We start from the raw sequence: 19,633 nt of genomic DNA, 5'->3' as shown, positions 1-19,633 counted from the left end.
CTCCAGATCTGTATGGAAGTTTGGCAATGAGAAAAATTTCACCACTACATTAGCCAATTGCTCTACCAACTGAGTCAGCTGCCAGTATCTGTTGTGGATAAGATTAGTTAACCCATTTTTAATTTGGGGAGACATTCGAGTAAGCAAAGTTTATTTAAGATGGGCTACTAGGTATTTTTCTTTGTGTGTGTCATTTCTTAAATTATTGTGCAAATATATTACCGATGGAAGCAAACAGTATTGATCGACATATGATTGATTTTTCACAAGCACACCACCTAGATACAAACAATAAATTACTTAAAGCTAAAATTGAGAGAATTTTAATAAATTAAAACATGAATCAATTTAACAGTTTTAATAAACCTAAATTCTTCATTTTAACTGAATTATTGCGAACTAGCTGCAAAATAACGAAAATTCGATATTTAAGTACAAACTTACGTGCTAATTCCATGAAATGTTCGAAGTAAATAATAGGAAAGAGTGGCTCTCGCAGTTCACGCAAATACAATTTGAGGACACCTGCCACAGAATTGATATCTGATGCATCAGTCACATCTGCCAGTGGATCTTCACCGCGTTCAAATGACTCTCGGAAATTATTGATCTCAACCTGAGAACCTGATACCCTGAAGATACCCTGATGGTGGAGTCCTGAAAGAGAGAAACAAAGTAAAATGGTTTTAATCATATTACAGTACGTCCACAGATATTGTTCATTATTACAAACAGGAAAAATTTATAATGAACTATCTATAGTGTATGTATATTTATGTCAGAAGAAAGAACAGTTCAAAGAATTCCTGTTAAGAATCGCAGCCTAATTACAGTGAGGATCAACAGATGGCACCACAATCTATTGTTAATGTTTTTTTTTTTTTGCTACGATGTTCATTTGTAGCAAAATGTCGAACCCACAGCAACAAAGTTGACGTGCCATGGAATATGCTAGAACACAGAGTGTTGTGACAGTGCAGTATGCCTTCAGATGACAATATCATCTTTAGACACCCACTGACAAAAGAATTGTGAAGTGGTACAGAGATTTTCTTACAGAGGATGCATATGTGCTCAATCAGAGGAAAGGTCATTCAGGGAGATGGCTTGTCAATGCTGAAGTTGTGGAATGTGTGCAGAAATAATCTGCACAATCCGACGTACCTGTTTCAAGTTCCACCTTTACAAATTACAATTAGCTCATAAGTGCGAACTGGATGACCCTCCAAAAGGACTCACTTTCTGCAAACGTTTACTGGCATTAATGGAGCAATGAGAAAGACCTGCTGTCTAGAATCATTTTTAGTGAAAGAACAACTGGCAGGGAGGTGGATTGGGCGAGCTGGAGACAGAGATAACGTCTTCTGTAAGTGGCCACTGAGGTTCCCAGACTTGACTGTCTGCGACTTCTTTTTGTGAGGTTACATGAAAGACAACTTCTATGTAACCCCTCTGCCTCAGAATCTTCAACAATGCGATTCGTATCACAGCTGTCATTGAGTCCATCACAGTGGATATGCTGAAGCACATGTGACGAGAGTGGGAATATCGTACTGTTGTTTGTCATGCAACATGAGGGGCACACATTAAATGTGAGTAAGGCAAGTACGAAAATGTTTGAGTTTTTCTTTCTGGTGACACCAATCTGACATGTATAAACTACCGACGTGATGCTATGCCTGTTTATAATAACGAAAGATATCTATGGACACCTCATATTTAAACAATGTCTTTCTGCAGATATACATTTGTGTTGGATATCAGAGTTTCTTTATTTAATTTCAGACATTCCAGTGAGTTTCTATGGTATGGATAAAATCAGACGAGAAAAGACGAATAATAATGTAACTTTATTAATCCAATTGCAAGTAAGTACCAGTAGCTACTTATGATGATGATGATGATGATGATGATGATGTTAAGAGAAACGTAATAAACTTACTGAAAATACCATCTTTGTCCACACAAATTCAATTTGGACTCGCTAAGAATTGAACTCAGGTCTCCAGAACAGAAAGTAGACACACTAGCTTGTTCCACTAAGTGCACCATTATATAAAATAGGGAATTCAACAAAATTAAAATGTTAGGTTAAGTTTTACCATAAAAATATGACAAGATAAGCTCTAAAACTTAATTACAAGATGATGCTCACTCATTATGCTTCATTTCCTTAAATACACAAGCTATTATAAATTAATTATCTGAATATAATATTAAAGGCAAAATTATCCAAGAGTATTGCTTTAAATATACAATGCAAATGCCACTGATAATGCTAGATATTAAATCAATTTTTTACATTACTTATCCAAAATGATTAGAACTATATTTCTGCAAACTTATAACAGTGTGTGTTAATTGTATTCCTTCTACTTAGTTGCTGAAAAAATTGTAGAAGAATGAATAAATTAGAAATGATAATACAGTAACTGATGTTGTTATCCATGCTTAGCTATTTTAGCAATGAAGCCATCAGCTGACAGTAATTGATGTTCAACAGATTGTTACAGTATTACATTAGGATCTTCAGTCCATTATGTATCATTTAACTATTATAAATATAAGCAATGCTTTAATATGCAGATGAAAATATAAAATGAGCAAATTGAAGAGCTACCGGTACTAAAACCACTCACCATACAAGTTAATGACTCTGATACAGCTCTTCATGATGAGAGGTATTTCTTGGTTAGTTGTCTCCAAATACTCCTCCAAGCTCCCACCAAACAGCTTGGGCTGTCCATTCATTTGGAGACGACCTATCCGCTTACGTCGAGGCGGTTTCGCAGTCTGGCCAGTGTGTCGCTGCTGAAGTCCTTTGAGCGATGTCGGAGAGTCACCAGCAGCGTCTAGCAGTGTCTGACGGATATGTTCGTGCTTTGCATCTAATCGAGCAATGCGGCTCGTACCAAGGATATACTCGCGAAACTTCTAAAGTGAATAAGAAAATGCAGTCCTCACTTCAAGCATTGTAATATTTCTATTATGAGTTAATGTAGTGAATATAATATGATCTTTTAGAAAGTTAGCTACATTTCACTTCGCAAGCATTGCTCATTGTTAAATATATCCAGATCAAGGACAGGTTAATATAATTCCACGTATCAATTTGTTCAAGATACAACATAAAATAACGAAACTTGAATTAATGCACTGATTTCCACAAGGTTTTTCACATTATGACCAGAGAGAATATTTGTTTGTAACTCCATTTATTTAAATTTATTTAAATTTAAATATTTATTTATTTAAATTTAAATATACAGAATAAAGAATATAATTACAAACAAGAGAAATAGAAATAAAATAATACAATCAATATAAAAAAGGAGATACAGTAGTATAAACAAAATTTGAGACCGAATGAGCAGCGCTCGTGTTCGGTCGCAGTTCAGATATAATATTAATAGGCCTATAAGAGAATATAAAATAAAATAAAATAGGAAATAAAATTAAAATTACAGTTACAGAAATTATATAATACAATATTAATATAAGAGAAATACAGAAAGTAATAAAAAAATAAATAAAATAGGAACTAAAATTTAAAATTCAGTGGCAATGGAATTATATGATATAATATTAACACTAGAGAAGAATAATATCGCACGTGAAAAGTAGGACAATTTTTATATATATATATATATATATATATATATATATATATATATATATATATTTTCAATTGGCTAGATCATGTAAGAAGAATGGAAAATTCAAGAATCCCAAAAATTATGATGCAGTATAAACCTAGAGGACATTGTCGACCAGGAAGACCTTTAAGAAGACTGCTAGATGGGGCCGAAACAGGTCTACAGAGGCCTAATTCGTGAAGGATGATGATGATGATGATGATGATATATATATATTTTTTTTTTTTTCAAAATTATAGAATACAAATATAATATAGGTTGATTAATTCATACACATAGGCTATAAATTTATTTAATCAAACTGAAAATATTAATAAGTTTCTAATTTTCTTGTTATATGTTAGTGAGTTACATGTTCGAAGTTCTGGGTGTAATTTAGCTAAAGCATTGTACAACCGAGGGCCAAAATTAACGCTATGCTTTAGATCAGCAGATGTGAGACATTTAGGTTCTACTAATGTTGAATTAATATTTCGTCTTGTGTCATAATTATGTGTCTGTAATACAAACTTATTACGATTTTTATGATAAAATTTTAACAGCGTATACTTATAAATTTGTTCAATATTAAATACATTAAATTCAGAATAAATTAATTTAGTTGGATAATTGAAACGTTTCTTCAAACAAATTTTAATTAATCGTTTTTGTAGTAAATTTAGGACTAAGATTAATTTGTGTACTTCCACCCCAAACAATTATACCATATTGAATGATAGACTGAATAATGGCCAAATAAACATTTCGTAGAACTTTAATGGGTAAGTAGCATCGAAGATTAACGAATTTATAAATTGTTTTACGAAGCCTCTTACAAGCCTCCAGTCTGCATATTTCTGCTCAGTGTGTAGTTTCAAGTTTCAAAAAAATGATTGCTTCAGTATCACTGCTGTGCAGATATATCTGCTGAAACGAAACTGTTTTTCGAGATATCATGGGCAACAATACTGAATTTCCACTTCAGTTTGCATTTATTGCTGGCAGATTCACTAGTAATATTAACTAGGATCTTTCTGGAATTATGCTAGAACTAGCACAATGGAACTGACATGGGACATTTGCAAGGCAGAATTTATTACTCCTTACGATAAAATGATAAATGATGGTTAGCACAGCTGAATTTTGTCTTGGACAAGAAACAACTAGTAAAAGTTGGCTGTAACTCACTTATTCAGAAACAGAGTTTTTATACTAGTTAAAAATGTATGAAATGGGACTCCTACTTTCACTTCATTTCTGAAAAAAATCATGCAAATTATTTTTATCACCCACATCACACGAAGCTTTAGTCTAATGGCGTACATGGTCATCAGTTGAAAAGCATTGCATGTTCAGGCTTTACATAGACTCACTATAACGTTATTTCTGAGCCTCCATGTTGCATTGCTGAAATGTACTGTCCAGAGTAAGACAACAGAAGGAAAATTGTTTGGCTTATTCAATATCTTTGTAACAACAAGCATATGTATGCTGATTATCTTTGTAACAACAAGCAAATGTATGCAAGGACAACAGGACTATAAACATAGGCACTCTCTTTCAGTGCAGAACACTTGATCAAATTATTTTCAAAGCCATTTTAAGCAGAAAAAATTAATGTAATTCTGATACTCAATAACAATTAAATTTTAAGAATAAAAAAGTCATGGTAATGATTGTTGTATTAACTATGAACGAAAATGTGACTAGTTGCAGGAAATGGGACCTAAAGTCGGATATCCCCCCCCCCCCCCCAAAGAGGATGAAATACTGAGCATTAAAAAAAATCATGGTTCTAGGTGCTATAGTTTTTGATATATTACTTATTGAATATTGATATTACATTATGTACTTTTCGAGAAAAATGCAAATGAAAGTTTACATTTGTTTTCTTAGCAACTAAAAGAAAGATTTAGGTATAGTGTATAGGTCTCACAAGTACGGATTATCGACGGAAGGAATGCGAATCAAACACTGCGATAAGGAAGAGCGGGCGACAGGAAAGGTCACGAGATAGCTTCAATGATATTCAAGAGTACAGTCGGAAGAGAAACGACATCGATAGGATCGTCTTGCGTTGTGATAGTTACATTACGACTTTAGTTTGCTCCATTGCATGTGAATACGTGTCTTTTATGGCACGGTATTATTATTTCATTCGTAAACATATGTTGCGCGTTTAATTAGCTTCGAATTTTTCTCTTGCTACGTTCTTTATTTCCATAGCGATGTCCTCATTTGTTAATCTTCTTGGAAGCGACAGTACTTCCATCGGCTCACACCTCTACCCCCTCGGCGTGCCTACTTACACACGTCAAAACAGACAGCAACGCCACCATTGCTTTTCGGTAATCGTTTCTTGCGCGAGCTATATTTAAGAAGCACTGTGTAAAACTATGTCCTAGTTTAGTATGTAAAAAAAAAGCCTACAGATAGCGCAAGATGTGAAAACATAGAAATGCAGTTTTTACACCGCAAATTCGTTATTTTGTTCTCCTGTAAAATTTCCTTTCACGACTTTAGGTCCCTTTTCGCGCAACGGATCACAAATACATCAAAACAACTTCTTGCAAAAGTACTTTTTTATATACTGTATGTGCTTAGAACATAGAATGGCGAACATATTTTTTCTTGAAGCTGTACTGTTTTCTTTCATATGGTATAAAAAAACAACAGCCACTGCAATATGAGTACCCCTAGTATATTTCATAGAGTAAAATAAATATACCAGTATCAATTCCTGCTGAAGTGCACCTGGTTACATGCATATGACTTTCAAACATACACAGCTAATTATACAGTACCCTTATATACGATCTTGCTATGTAGAATGGAACAAGGTACGGAAAAACGAGCTGTCTGGTTCACAGTAATGTACTTCTCAAAACATAAAACAGCTACATAACTATTCGGAATCTGAGCCATGTTCGTATGAAATTTTCTACTTAGAATAGCTATATAGTGCAATATAACTCTGTGAATCACTCTGTTTGTCGTATTGTGCTGGGAAACAAAGAGAATTGACAACAAAAGACAATGGAAAACAATCACAACATTTTAAAGTCAAAACTTCAACTAAACTTACTGTGAGATAAAATTCCTCTGTTTCCTGTCTATCTGCTCTCAGTTTTATGGATACTGTCTCAGGAGGTTTGTGCGCAGGTAAGGCTGTCTCGCCAAAATAGCCACTACAATCGTAGTCCTTCGCATTCAGCATATCAAGAAGTGTTGTCTCAGCTGTTTCCAGCGTCTTCCACACCTCTTCAGACTCTGTTCGAAGAGTAGTTACTCGGTTTTGCAACTGAGCCAATCGTGCTTCTAGTTCATCTCGTAATGTCTTCTGCAACTCTGGTTCTGGTCCCTATAGCACACATAATCAGTACCAATTAAATATGACAGTGCAATATTGCGTAAATAATAATGGAAGTATCGTTGATCACAGTACAAGACTCTGACTTGTGAAATATCCAACAATATCAAAGAATTACTATTTAAAGATCCAATAATAAAATTTTCAGGCATTAAAAATGGTGTAAAGCACTCATCAGCTATTGTATAGTGGTCACTGTGGCAACGTCGCATCTCTCATTACCAATATTATGTAGGTGCATAGATACTACGGCTTCAGTATGCTATAATTTAATATCTATTAATTCATTTGATACAGAATTGATTTTCAACACGAAAAATTTGAATTTCTTACCAAATGCTAAAATATTCTAGCAATATGTCCAAAATTTGTAACACAATTTTCTTTAAATACTAATTATTTCACATCTGTCAAGTGATATTCACAATGATGAAGTATCTTCAATTTACATTACATTATTTCTTATGTACAGTAAAATCCCTTGTATCTGGCACTCAAATAACCGGCAATATCAAAACAATGGCACTTTTGGCTAGGCCAAAAAAAAAAAAAAAATCATTCGTGTGAAAGGGAAATCGGACAAAGATATGAGTGGTTTTAGTGATCAAACATGCCGCATAATGTGTTTACTCTTTACACTGTTCACATGTGAAAACATAGATAGAAAACCCTGTTATGTTCCTGGGTAGATTGGGTAGCATCGGTAAGTTGTCCCTTGAGCGTTGCAAAAATGCGCAGAGATGATGTCTTTAAATTTACCACTTGAACTCGCTTGTTTCGAGGGGGTGTTGAATGAGTCTAAATAGGAAAGTGTAAAATTCTCTGTTCCTATAGCGCATAAAAGTTTCATTCATGTGATAGATAGCATCATGGCTAATACCAACAGATTGGCATCATAAAATACGAACAGGTAATTTGTTAAAATTCTTATTCAATTATGCTGCAAAATCTCGTATCCAGAACTTGCTTGGTCCCATCGATGCCAGTTAAGAGGAATTCTACTGTAGTAACTTTGCTTTTATTATGATCAGAAGCAAACACAGAAACTTGACAAGAAAATATTTACATGACAGAAATCTATTTTTTTTTTTAATCCAGTTACCATACCTCGTCTCGCTGTCCTTGAAATTCAAACTTCTTGGGAATCATGAATGCTGTGTGATTGGACTCTAGGAACCTTTGTTTGTCAAGCCGTGAATCCAGACTACTTATGCAATTCGACATCTGATCCAGTCCTGCTTGTGTTGATCTCAGACGTCCCTCTTCAGCGGACACATGCATCAGTAAAGCTCGGGACATACAGTTGTGGAATCCGAAGTCCATACACTGCAAAAAAATTTACCACCTTTCTTCAGAAACTTAATATCGTTTTAAAAAGTATTGAAATAAAGAAAAACATGTAGCTTATTCTAGATTTATCAGATATACATTTAGATTACAAGTAAACTGATGTAGGCTACTTATATCTATACAATAGAATGTAACTTATTACCAGTTTCTCGACAGGACTGAAGGTACACGGTAAAATCAAGAAGTAAGTCATCAGTTATCATCGTCATTATCATGCTTATCTTTCATGTATTTAGTAATTGAGACCTTTGGTGTTTCTATTCATCTTTATAACAGTGTTTATGGTCATGTTTCAATTTGAATTTGTAATTTAGAGTCAACTTGTTTTGCGACTCTGTTTAGTTTCTTTTTTTTTAATATTCGATCATTTTGTATTAATTTAAAAATTGATTTAACTTTGAATTTGTTTATGATTTTCTTTTTCATTTTATGGTAAACAAAGTATAAACTGCAGTTGATTTTCTTCATGAATATCATTTCTGTCCCTGAATTGTACAGACCTCATTTTTGCACACAAAATAATATCCACCTTAGTAGTGTCCTCTAAATATTTGATCTTATATATTGTTTTACTAGGAAGGGTTTGAAAATTTGATTTATGACTTCTGTCAACTAAACATTTTGGACGTTTTGAATTTAATTAAATGTCACGATATATACGTCTATATTGAAAGATAAATATTTCTATACTGGTCAGCAATGCCAGGCATTTCATTAGTTATATTGATAATAAAATAATGATGGGAAAAATTGGTGCAATTCTGGCAGAGGGAACATTCCAGCAAGCATGCGTATGTAAGTGAGTGAAATGTTATGATGCTGCATGAAAAATTAAATTGAAATGTTAAAATATTTACAATATACTTACGTCAATGAGATCAGAGAGATCATCAACAAAATATTTGTGGATGGTTGTGTTGGCAGCTTCCAGACACAGAACATATTCATTCCGAGCCTTCAGGGCCTTCAATTTGGCATCATTATACTTATTTTTGCGCTGAAATAATAATGATAATAAAAAAACACATATAAGACAATGCGAGGAAATGTTAAAAACGTCTTTCAGTACTAAACAATATTTCGACAATCACAACACATGATGCAAAAATGTAACCATCTAATCATTACAATTGTCAGCTATGTGTATATTATTGCAACGCAAGAGGACGAAAATGTTTCTGTATGTAGTGAATGAAGTATCAACTATCTTGCACACAAATTTGTTGTTATATTTATTGAGAATGATTCCCACTTCATATTTAAAATTACAAGTCATCTGAATACGGATCTGATAGATTTTCATTCAAGAAATTAATGATTTTTCCAGAATTTTTAAATCATCATCTTAATTAACAAAATTAATCTATGTCTCAACAAAACCAGATAATCTAGGTGAAACTTAAAGAACACTGTGTTTTCTCTAAATTAATTTATGGATTGGCAGGGCTGGGCAAAATACTGACAACCAAGTATTTCAAATACAAATACAAAATACTTTCAAAAAAATTAACCAAAATACATTTGTATTTCAAATACTCAAAATACATTTGTATTTAAAATATTCGACACAATATATAAAGAAATAAGAATATTACCGAAAATCTAAAATATTATATTAGCATTAAAATTATTTTTATCTCAAAGTTTTATATAAACACTATAACTGAACATTCTTCCTTTTCCCAGTCAACAATGAAATTGTGCTACATATGAATAATTACTGCTCCCTATCAAAAAAACAAGTTTCTCAAAAAGTTCATCAGGTAAGGATCCCCTTGCTTGTGAATGAATAAATCTTGCAAAACAAAACAGTCTTTTTACAGGCGCAGAGGAACATAAACTTGTATTATATTTATAAAAGCTTGTTTCACTGTTGGATAATTCTCTACAGAGCACAGGGTTGTCCCTTTGCCATTGAAGAATTCTATGAGCTCATACCCCGCAATAGACAAGTTCTTTTCTTTTTGCTTTTCAGTCTGTTATACTTGAGTTGAAAACATAAACATTGTTTTCATCATCTGAACTGACCAAAGGTGTAGCATGAACTGCTCAGCTGATTTCACACACATATTCTGTATCCTCTTTTTATCATTTGGTGAGGCAGTGTCAGGCAGCCATCTCATCTTAAATGATGGGTGGAAGCAAGCTGCCAAAATAGCTCAATTTGCTTCTAGGGTCAGATCAAACATTGCTTTACATCTTGAAAGCGAACTCATTAGGATTGGAGTTACTTGGAATAGATGCATAGATTACTAGATAACATAATATGTAATCTGTTTTTGAGGGAAATTAATGTGAATAGAAGTTGGCCGTAATAGCACAGCTTCTCATTTTGCATTAAATCAAGGGCTACGGCAATGGGTTTCAGAACTGCACACTATTCTTCTCAAACTCAACATCTTTGAAGGTTGGCAATCCCAGTTTTTCACATAAATATCATGTTTGAATTGCAATATTTGAGAGTTTGAGCCATAAAGAGAATTCCATCGAGTTGGGCAAGGAAACTCTAATGAATATTTCAAGACATCTGATGTAATTTCTGAGGATTTGGGTCTCCTAGACGCATTCTATAATGCTGAACGCTTAGCAAGTGTTGGGTGATGGATCCTTGATGCTGTTGGAGATTTCTTTATGGCATTAAGGAAATCAGTTGTGGCAAGAAAACTAAGTGTATGGCTAGCACATCTGAAATGGGTAGGCAAATAAGACAAAAGTTCATTCTTCAAATCCAAATCCAAAACTTGAAGGACAAGAAGAAGAAGAAGAAATTATTTTGAGTATTTGAAATACAAAATACATCAATTTTATGTATTTAAATACAAAATACTTCCTAAAATCCTTGCAAATTACAAAATACAAATGTATTTCAAATACTGCCCAGCCCTGTAGGATTGACCATGTTACATTACTTTTGTCAGAGACAAATTTATTAAACAAAGAATAAATCCAGAACTCACTTTCTGAACCTCTTTCTCTATGAGGCGGTACTTTTTGGAACGATCCAGCTTCTCCCGGGGAATACTCTGCTCCAGCTTGAGCCTCTGATTCTCAGCAACCCTGAGCTTGGTTTCTGCCTGTCGGTACTCTCCTTGGTAACTATGGTAAGTCTTCATTGTCGTATGGAGTTCATGAAGCACTCGCAGAATCTCCTCGTGGGTCTCATACCCAATTTCACGACACTGAAAACAAAGCAAGTCTATTATAATTGACAGCAATGCAATCAAGTTACCAGAAAATAATTCTTTTTATTTACGATTTCTTTTTACGCAATTCAGAATCTATTCCTGTCTGTTTTATTACGTCAGTTTTCACTAAAATCAAATTTTGTAATAATATTTTTAGAGGAAAGAGGAAATTACTAGCAATCACAACTATTGGAGAAAGAAAAAGCTCCCCCTCCCTCTAACTGAAAATACCTACCACAACCAGATCATTACGATGTAATATGTGAAAGAGAAAAAATATGAAACTGATAACAAGATAAAATTTTTGATAACAGAGTCAATAGTAAACTTTCATGAATGGGAGCTGCAGAAGAATTGTTTCTGGCGCTTCTACAACCAGTGCCATACAGAAATATATGGTTTGGCAGTTTACATCACTGGAATAGAACATCTCGCTCTTTCTTTCTCTCTTACTTTCATCTATTTTGATAGCTCAATTATAAAATTATTTGAACGAAACATTATCTCTTTCTACCTCTCTATTTCCAAGTAAAGTTAGTTAGTGGGATTTAAAAAGATTACACCACTCACGGTGACGAAAGCCATATATTCTGAGACTGCTCCATCCAATGAATGAAAACGATTAAATTTTGTCAATAGTTCTTGCACAAATCTAAGGAAAGGAAGATTACAATTCTGTTGTTATGGGACAGAGATAGGATAAGCATTTATTGACTATTTTAATTTCTGAGTAATATTATCTACAATGAGAAAGTATGTTCAATTTAAGTAATACCAGACTCTTTTTGTCATGTGAATTTTTTTATGACAACATGTAATATTTTCTAATAATCAACATGTATCGAAACTACATGCATCCAAAACTATAAGTAAAATTATTCAAACATGTCAGAAATCAGTTATCTATACTAATAATAAATCTGTAAGCGAAATTTTTCTGGTAATTTTCGCTTTTCCAAAAATAATTGGTGTTAACATGTATAATTAATCATCCTGAAACCGAAAATCGCTTTTTTGAAATTTTTGTTTGTATGTATGTCTGTCTGTCTGGATGTTTTTTACCTTTTCAAGCGATAATGGCTGAAAGGATTTCGATGAAAATTGGAACATAAATTAAGTTCGTTGTAACTTAGATTTTAGGCTATATAGCATTGAAAATACTTTATTTAAAAGGGGGAGTTATAAGGGGGCCTGAATTAAATAAAAAGAAATATCTCGCTTATTATTGATTTTTGTGAAAAATATTACATAACAAAAGTTTCTTTAAAAATGATTTCCGACAAGTTTTATTCCAGGCAAGATTTTGATAGAACTGATATTTAAGGATATAAAAGAGTTTTAAAATAACAATACAATACATTTCCACTGCCGCCTCAGATTATAGTGTCGTTGTTCCGTAACTTCTATGTGCAAAATATTAAATTTTTTAGTAGGAAGAAAAACAAATTTATTCATTCCATGGCAGTAGTGCATAGGAGATCGTGAATTCTTACATTTTCGAAAGAAAGAAATATAATTAAGTTATATATAGTAGATTGCATTATTTACTGCATCACTATTTAATTTATTTAATAGAGCAAAAATCTGAAAATCGATATCTGACATAGGAGTTATTGCAGGGACGACGACGATGGCTACAATGAAATCAAAACAAATGACGTTTATCATCTTGAAATAGTTACAGTATCGATCTGAAAATTAAGCACACTATGGTGTACATGTACTCAAACTTTAATAATCGCAACGATTTTATGTTTTTTTTTTATAAAACCAAACATCTTTTAAGTTAGCAAACAACATGGTTCTTTCAGCGTGAACATTAATTTCAAGTTAAAATTCTATCAATACTTCATTAAAGAGTTTTTCTTTTTCTACTTTTTTTCTCAGCTACTACCAGTTTTTTTTTTTTTTTTGTTAGTTATTCAACGAGACTGTGTAGAAACAATAATGGGTATATCCTCATATAACAACTACAGGTAGTCTCAATTTTAGTGGGAGGTGAAAAGCACCATCACCTGAGGGTCGATGGCCTTTTGAATATGACGGTAATATTAAACAAGTTTTTTTAGGCAAGCATAAAAAAACATTACCTTCGCCTAAAGAAATTATCATATGTATTAAAATTCACGGCTCTGTAAGAAAATACATTAGACGAAAAACATCACCATGGCTAAATCGTAAAATTACGCTTTGATATGAGTCTTAATGTACATTGAACAACAGTTATCCAGCTATGTGAATGTATTTCACCGTTGCTTTCCGTAACATCATAAACACGCATCTCTGTAATCAAAACAATGTAGTTTCCTGCTATGCGCATGCAAAAGCCAGCTGACTTACAAAAACAATGTTAAGTTGAACCTTTAATGACACTCAACACAAGGACATTTAAATGTAGGCTTAATGGAGTCTATAAAACATAGCAGTTACTGGCTGAGGGCTAATACTTAATAAGAATTTATGTACCATACACGATATTCAGGTACAGAGCTGCTTTGTTAGATATCCCTTGCAGATTCGAGAGATTGAAAAGTATGTGGTAATGAAATAATGTACCGATACAGAAATTGGTCTCTGCAAATGTAAGGGTAAGTAAAACAACTGCTTTTAACGATGCAATATTAAATCCGAGGCTGTATAGTTGGAGAGCATGAAATAAATTGTTGGAAGACGTCTTGTAAAATATACGTGAATTGTATGAATAAATTAACCTTAAAGGAATTTATGGAGAATATTTAAATAAAATTAACTAAGGTATCCATTTCCAGAAAAGACTAACATTTCTCAGAAAATAAATGAGAAATTTTGATATTCAACAATTCATTCATTCATAGTGTTCTGCCCAAGGACAGGTCTTTCACTGCAAACTTAGCATTCCCCAGTCTTTCCTATCTTCTGCCTTCCTCTTTGTCACCTCATATGAACCATATATCTTAATGTCGTCTATCATCTGATATCTTCTTCTGCCCCGAACTCTTCTCCCGTTCACCATTCCTTCCAGTACATCCTTCAGTAAGCAGTTTCTTCTCAACCAGTGAACCAGCCAATTCCTTTTCCTCTTTCAGCATTATTCTTTCCTTATCCACTCTTTCCAAAATAGCTTCGTTTCTTTCTCTGTCTGTCCATTTCACATGCTCCATTCTTCTCCATATTCTCATTTCAAATGCTTCTATTCGCTTCTCTTCAGTTCGTCGTAATGTCCATGTATTCAACAATGCGGAATTATTTTTGTTCTGTATTGCATCACACGTTTTATATAAAATTCACAGTTTAAGGATGTTAAAAGTTGACACAAATTATCTTTCATATTGTCTTTTCAGTTATTGTGTGTGTAAGTGCAATTTAATAAGTTAGTACAATTTAATAAGTTACTATAAATGCAATATCATGGAGTAGTACTTATAAAACTAACCTTAATCGACTAGATTTATTACGAAAAAGAATAATTAAAATATGTCTAAACAAACGTATTTATTATCCTACCGAAAAATTGTTTTTAGAATTTGAAGTCAAATTGATATCATTATTAAATTTTATACATAAAAACCACACATATTTCAGATCATATACTGTACTGTACTTACAAACATAAAACCAAAGGCATGGATACAATCCGTTTGTTTGAACCCAAATGTTTAACAAGCATTGCTTTCAACCATAGTACTAATATCGACCCTAGAATCTATAACAAATTCATAAATAAATATCCACATCTATTTACCTCCAACAGTTTGAAATTTAAAAATGTATGTAATCAATTTGTTAGGAGTAATTATTAATTTTTAGATGTTATTTTATTGTAATTTTTGCATGTAAATTTATTACAATATATCAATCCTTCCCTGAGCACGAGAACTATTTCAGAGGAGTGCTAGAATTTTGTAAATTTACAATTTCTTTGGATTGTACTTTTCTGAACTAATAATAATAATAATAATAATAATAATAATAATAATAATAATAATAATAATAATAATAATAATAATAATAAGCAAAGTAAACTTCTGAAGTAACTTCGTTTGTTTCTCTTAATAGGATTAAATTTAATGATGACGTCAGTGTGCAGTCCAAGCCTGCAATTTCTCTCTTTAAAGTGATGTCCCTGACCTTGAGAGGCACATTTAATGTCACAATTAAAACTGTATACAAGTTCAGAAACAAACATAATTATGACATACTGCAGAAGGAATCTGAAAGCTAGTTTCTGAAAGGGAGATCAAAATAATCGTATCTGTGAGTGACATCAAATAGACGTATGAGATACCTAATTGAATAAAATTAATTTCAGACAGTTATGTTCTGCTGATTTACAGATGTGCGATTTTTTTAAATCAAGTTCGAATGAAATGAATAGTTTTTTAAATATCACCTAAACTGATAATTACCATCAAAACAAAACTTGTATTATCCGGGAGAGACAAAAGAGAGCTTCAATTTTAGTAAATTTGTGTATCGAGAGTTTCCGTTAATTTAATCGAGTATGGCAATAATTCCTTTTAAGAACATCAATATGAAAGCAGTAAATATATGAGAAAACAGCAAATTTACCTTTGTACACGAATAATTAAGGAGTGTAATAGGCCACTTCAAAGCAACATTTTATCTACGAACATCAGAAACTAATGGCTAACAGGATAGATAATTAAGTCATGATGACGACACCACAATTTCATTTATAATTGGAGGTCTGGATGACGTCGTTAGCTGTGGAAATTTCCGACTAATTTTAGTTGGTTAAAATGATTAGTTACTGCCACTGAAAAGATGAACTGGGAAGAGGGACAAAACAAGAAAAGGATGACGAAGAAGAGGAGCCTTGTATATAATCATTACAATGATGTGATGATTTCGAACATAAAATACTGAATGATCTTAAATGTGTTTGTGGACCAGTTACACAAGGTTTTTAGTCGTGTAATTTTTGGAGGTAGTGTAATACATATTTTCTTCATCAAAAAATTTAGAATAGATGTTCTTTCAAAGTCCAAACCTGTCTTCGGAAGTTGACTAAAACAAGTCAAAGCTGGTAGTACAGTAGTGACCAACGGTGGTACTGCACTGGTATTTCGTATTGCTCTACTTATTTTCTACGTACCCGTCGGTATATCCTCTGTACATCTTCCATCACTTGTGCTAGCCTGCTGACAAGATGGGTCGAGTAGACTTCGCTTAATGCAGCATGATCCTTGCTTAGGTTTCTTGTCTGTGCTACCAGCTGTTGCCAGCAAGAGTAACTGGAGAAGAGTGGCCATTGCTCCCTTCTGAAATAAGAAAAATAATACCATGTCCAAAACTGGGCTACTTTCACGTGTTGTAAACACAGCATTAATACATTAAATGTCGTAGCATTAAAATTACAATCAACCAGTTTAATCAAGCATCAACAACAACAACGAACAACGAACAACTTCACCATCTCTGCCGCCACCACCATTATCACCATATTATTTCCATTCTCATTAAGAGGATTGTATATCAAAAGTAGACATCAATTTACTTATGACTGACCAAATTCTAAATTGTGAGGCAGTAGTGATGATGATGGTGGTGGTGGTGGTGGTGGTGGTGGTGGTGGTAGTGGTAGCGGTAGTGGTAGTGGTAGTGGTAGGTGTAGTGGTAGTAGTAGTAGTAGTAGTAGTAGTAGTAGTAGTAGTAGTAGTATGTAATGGCATGGAAGCTTATAACTAGACCTCGGACTTTTAGGTCCTAAAAATCTTAAATTAGGTACCTAAAATTACAAAACTAGGTGAACAAAAAATGACATTATTTAATTTCCCATTACAAATTAGCCATTGGCATTATTTCATTGTACATGTCCATAATTAGAGCCAGAGTAAACAACTAACACCTTTTCTAAGTTTTCCATTGAAAAACTGCGTTGCTTCTCAGATAACACCATCTTATATGCCGAAAATGAGCGTTCCACATCAACTGATGACACCAGAGCATATTTAAATGTTGGTATTAGATGCAAGGGAACAGCACATTCATGTTCAGGTGTTTTGCCAGCCAAGATGTCAGCAACTGTGCGGAGAACTGTCAGTCCTGGTTTTTTTTGAAGCACTGATTTGAGTTTTTCAGAAACTTTTTCACCAACATAACCAGGAACCAAGTTGATTTTTTCTGTCACCTCTTCTATCAATCCCAGTTGAGTGTAGACCGGTTTGCCTGAAGACTCTAGAGTATTAATAATGGGGACCAGAAATACATAACGTGATCTGATCAATGCAATATCCCGGGCAATTGTTGGGTCCTGCAGAAGTTTTTTAGCTGAAGTAATGCTCACTGCATCCTCCCCCAGTTTCAAAACAAAGTTCTTAATGTCCTCCAAATGCTTGCTGTAATATTCCACGGCCTGTAACCATGTTCCCCATCGGGTAAGAATAGGTTCTGGTGGAAGTGGCACATTGGGAAGTTGCTCTCGAAATAATTGAATCCTCGTAGGTGCTTTAATAAAAACCTTTTTAATTGTGGAAACCAGCTTATTCACTTGTGGATATTCAAGCCGTATCGTCTCAGCTACGCGATTCATGGCATGGGCAAGTCAAGTAATATGGAGCAAGGCAGGGTAAAATACTTTAAGTAATTTAACGGCAGCAATCATGTACGGGGCTGCATCAGTGTAGATTACTAGATGCGATTGTTGTCAAGGCACGGCTGGCATACAGAATTACACAGCGTTTCCATATTACCAACTGTAGAAATTGGAAAATGTAAAATTAGGTAAAAATAGTTTCTAACGTGAAATTAGGTATTTTTAGGTTGTATAGGACCACCATTTTCGAACATATATTTCCATAATTCGTATACATACAACTTTTCTTTTGTATATATCATGAGGAACAAAATAGGTTTTTACCTAAAATCCGAGGTCTACTTATAACAAAAGAGGATATTCTGCGGACATCTGGAAAAAGAACTAAGGAAGAGACTAGTGAAGTGCTTTGTATGAAGTGTGGCACTGTATGATACAGAAACTTGGACAATACGACAAAGTGGAGAGAAGTGACTAGAAGCATTTGAAACGTGAATATGGAGAAGAACGGAGCGTGTGAAGCAAGAATGATGCTGAAACTAATCAGGAAGAGGAAACGGAATTGGTTGGGTCACTGGCTGAAGAAACTGCCTACTGAAGGAATGATGAACGGGAGAAAAGTTCGGAGGAGAAGAAGAAGATATCAGATGATAGACGACATTAAAATTATATGGATCATATATGGAGACTAAGAGGAAAATAGAAAATATAAAAGATTGGAGAATGCTGGGTTTGAAATGAAAGACCTTGGACAGAAAGCTATGAGTAAATGAATAGTACATTATGCAACGAGCCTATAATGATAGTAATTAAGACGCGAGTATGTTTGTTTATGAAAGGAGCGCAAGCGAGATTCATAATTTTCATACGAGCGTCTTAATTACCATTATAGGCAAGCTTCATACGACTTTTTATGCTCGACCATATTTCTAACTTGAAATTATTCAGAAGTATTCATTTTATTCGTATCTAACTGAAGAGCGGAAGTGACCTTGTGCATAGCTCGTAAATTCTGAGATGTGCGCAGATGCGAAATTATTGATTTTTTCCGAGGAACAATAATGTAATTGAGCTTGATATAATCTAGAGAATAACATGAACTAATTTTGATATAACCTGGAAATTGATTTAGAATTGAAAAACGAGATGACTAATTGAATTTATTTGAATATTATTTACAATTAACGCTAATCATTATAGTAACAGAACATAACCTTCTGCTACAGTACTGGATTTCCAGCCTCCGTAACGTTTCCCTCGTCTTTCGATTGCATAACCGAGAATAATCGAAAACCTGAACTTTAATGAATAGGTGTACTTTAATGACATGCATTAAAAGACTGCTACCAGGTGTATAATTACTACATTTCGGCATGGTCGAGCATAAAATATATATAGGGTCTACAATGTTTACTAATAAGATGGAAAATGTGGTCTCTCGTAATAAAAATATTAAAAACTGTATAAAGACGCTTTGGTCCACTGAACAGCGTACGTGATTCCCATTCAAGCGGTCCGTGGTCCGATTCCTGCCCGGTGTGGGTAATGAAAAAGATTT

At 33.6% G+C, this 19,633-nt stretch overlaps 1 protein-coding gene across 3 annotated transcripts in view; it reads right to left on the bottom strand.

Annotated features, from left to right (window-relative positions):
• LOC138712412 (SLIT-ROBO Rho GTPase-activating protein 1-like) overlaps positions 1 to 19,633 on the bottom strand; it is a 595,908-nt gene that overhangs the window by 45,784 nt on the left and 530,491 nt on the right. For all 3 annotated transcript variants that reach the window (XM_069844187.1, XM_069844188.1, XM_069844189.1), the window contains 7 exons: positions 16,636 to 16,801; positions 11,313 to 11,534; positions 9,224 to 9,352; positions 8,113 to 8,331; positions 6,721 to 6,996; positions 2,640 to 2,934; positions 445 to 657 (listed from right to left, as the gene is read on the bottom strand). In XM_069844187.1, the coding sequence (XP_069700288.1) occupies positions 445 to 657; positions 2,640 to 2,934; positions 6,721 to 6,996; positions 8,113 to 8,331; positions 9,224 to 9,352; positions 11,313 to 11,534; positions 16,636 to 16,801 (1,520 nt within the window). The remainder of the gene's footprint in view (positions 1 to 444; positions 658 to 2,639; positions 2,935 to 6,720; positions 6,997 to 8,112; positions 8,332 to 9,223; positions 9,353 to 11,312; positions 11,535 to 16,635; positions 16,802 to 19,633) is intronic.

Source organism: Periplaneta americana, chromosome 13 (genome assembly GCF_040183065.1).
Source record: "Periplaneta americana isolate PAMFEO1 chromosome 13, P.americana_PAMFEO1_priV1, whole genome shotgun sequence".
Classification (NCBI taxonomy): Eukaryota; Metazoa; Arthropoda; class Insecta; order Blattodea; family Blattidae; genus Periplaneta; species Periplaneta americana.
Note: the sequence above shows the minus strand (reverse complement) of the source record. Positions and strands in the feature narration are given on the sequence as shown.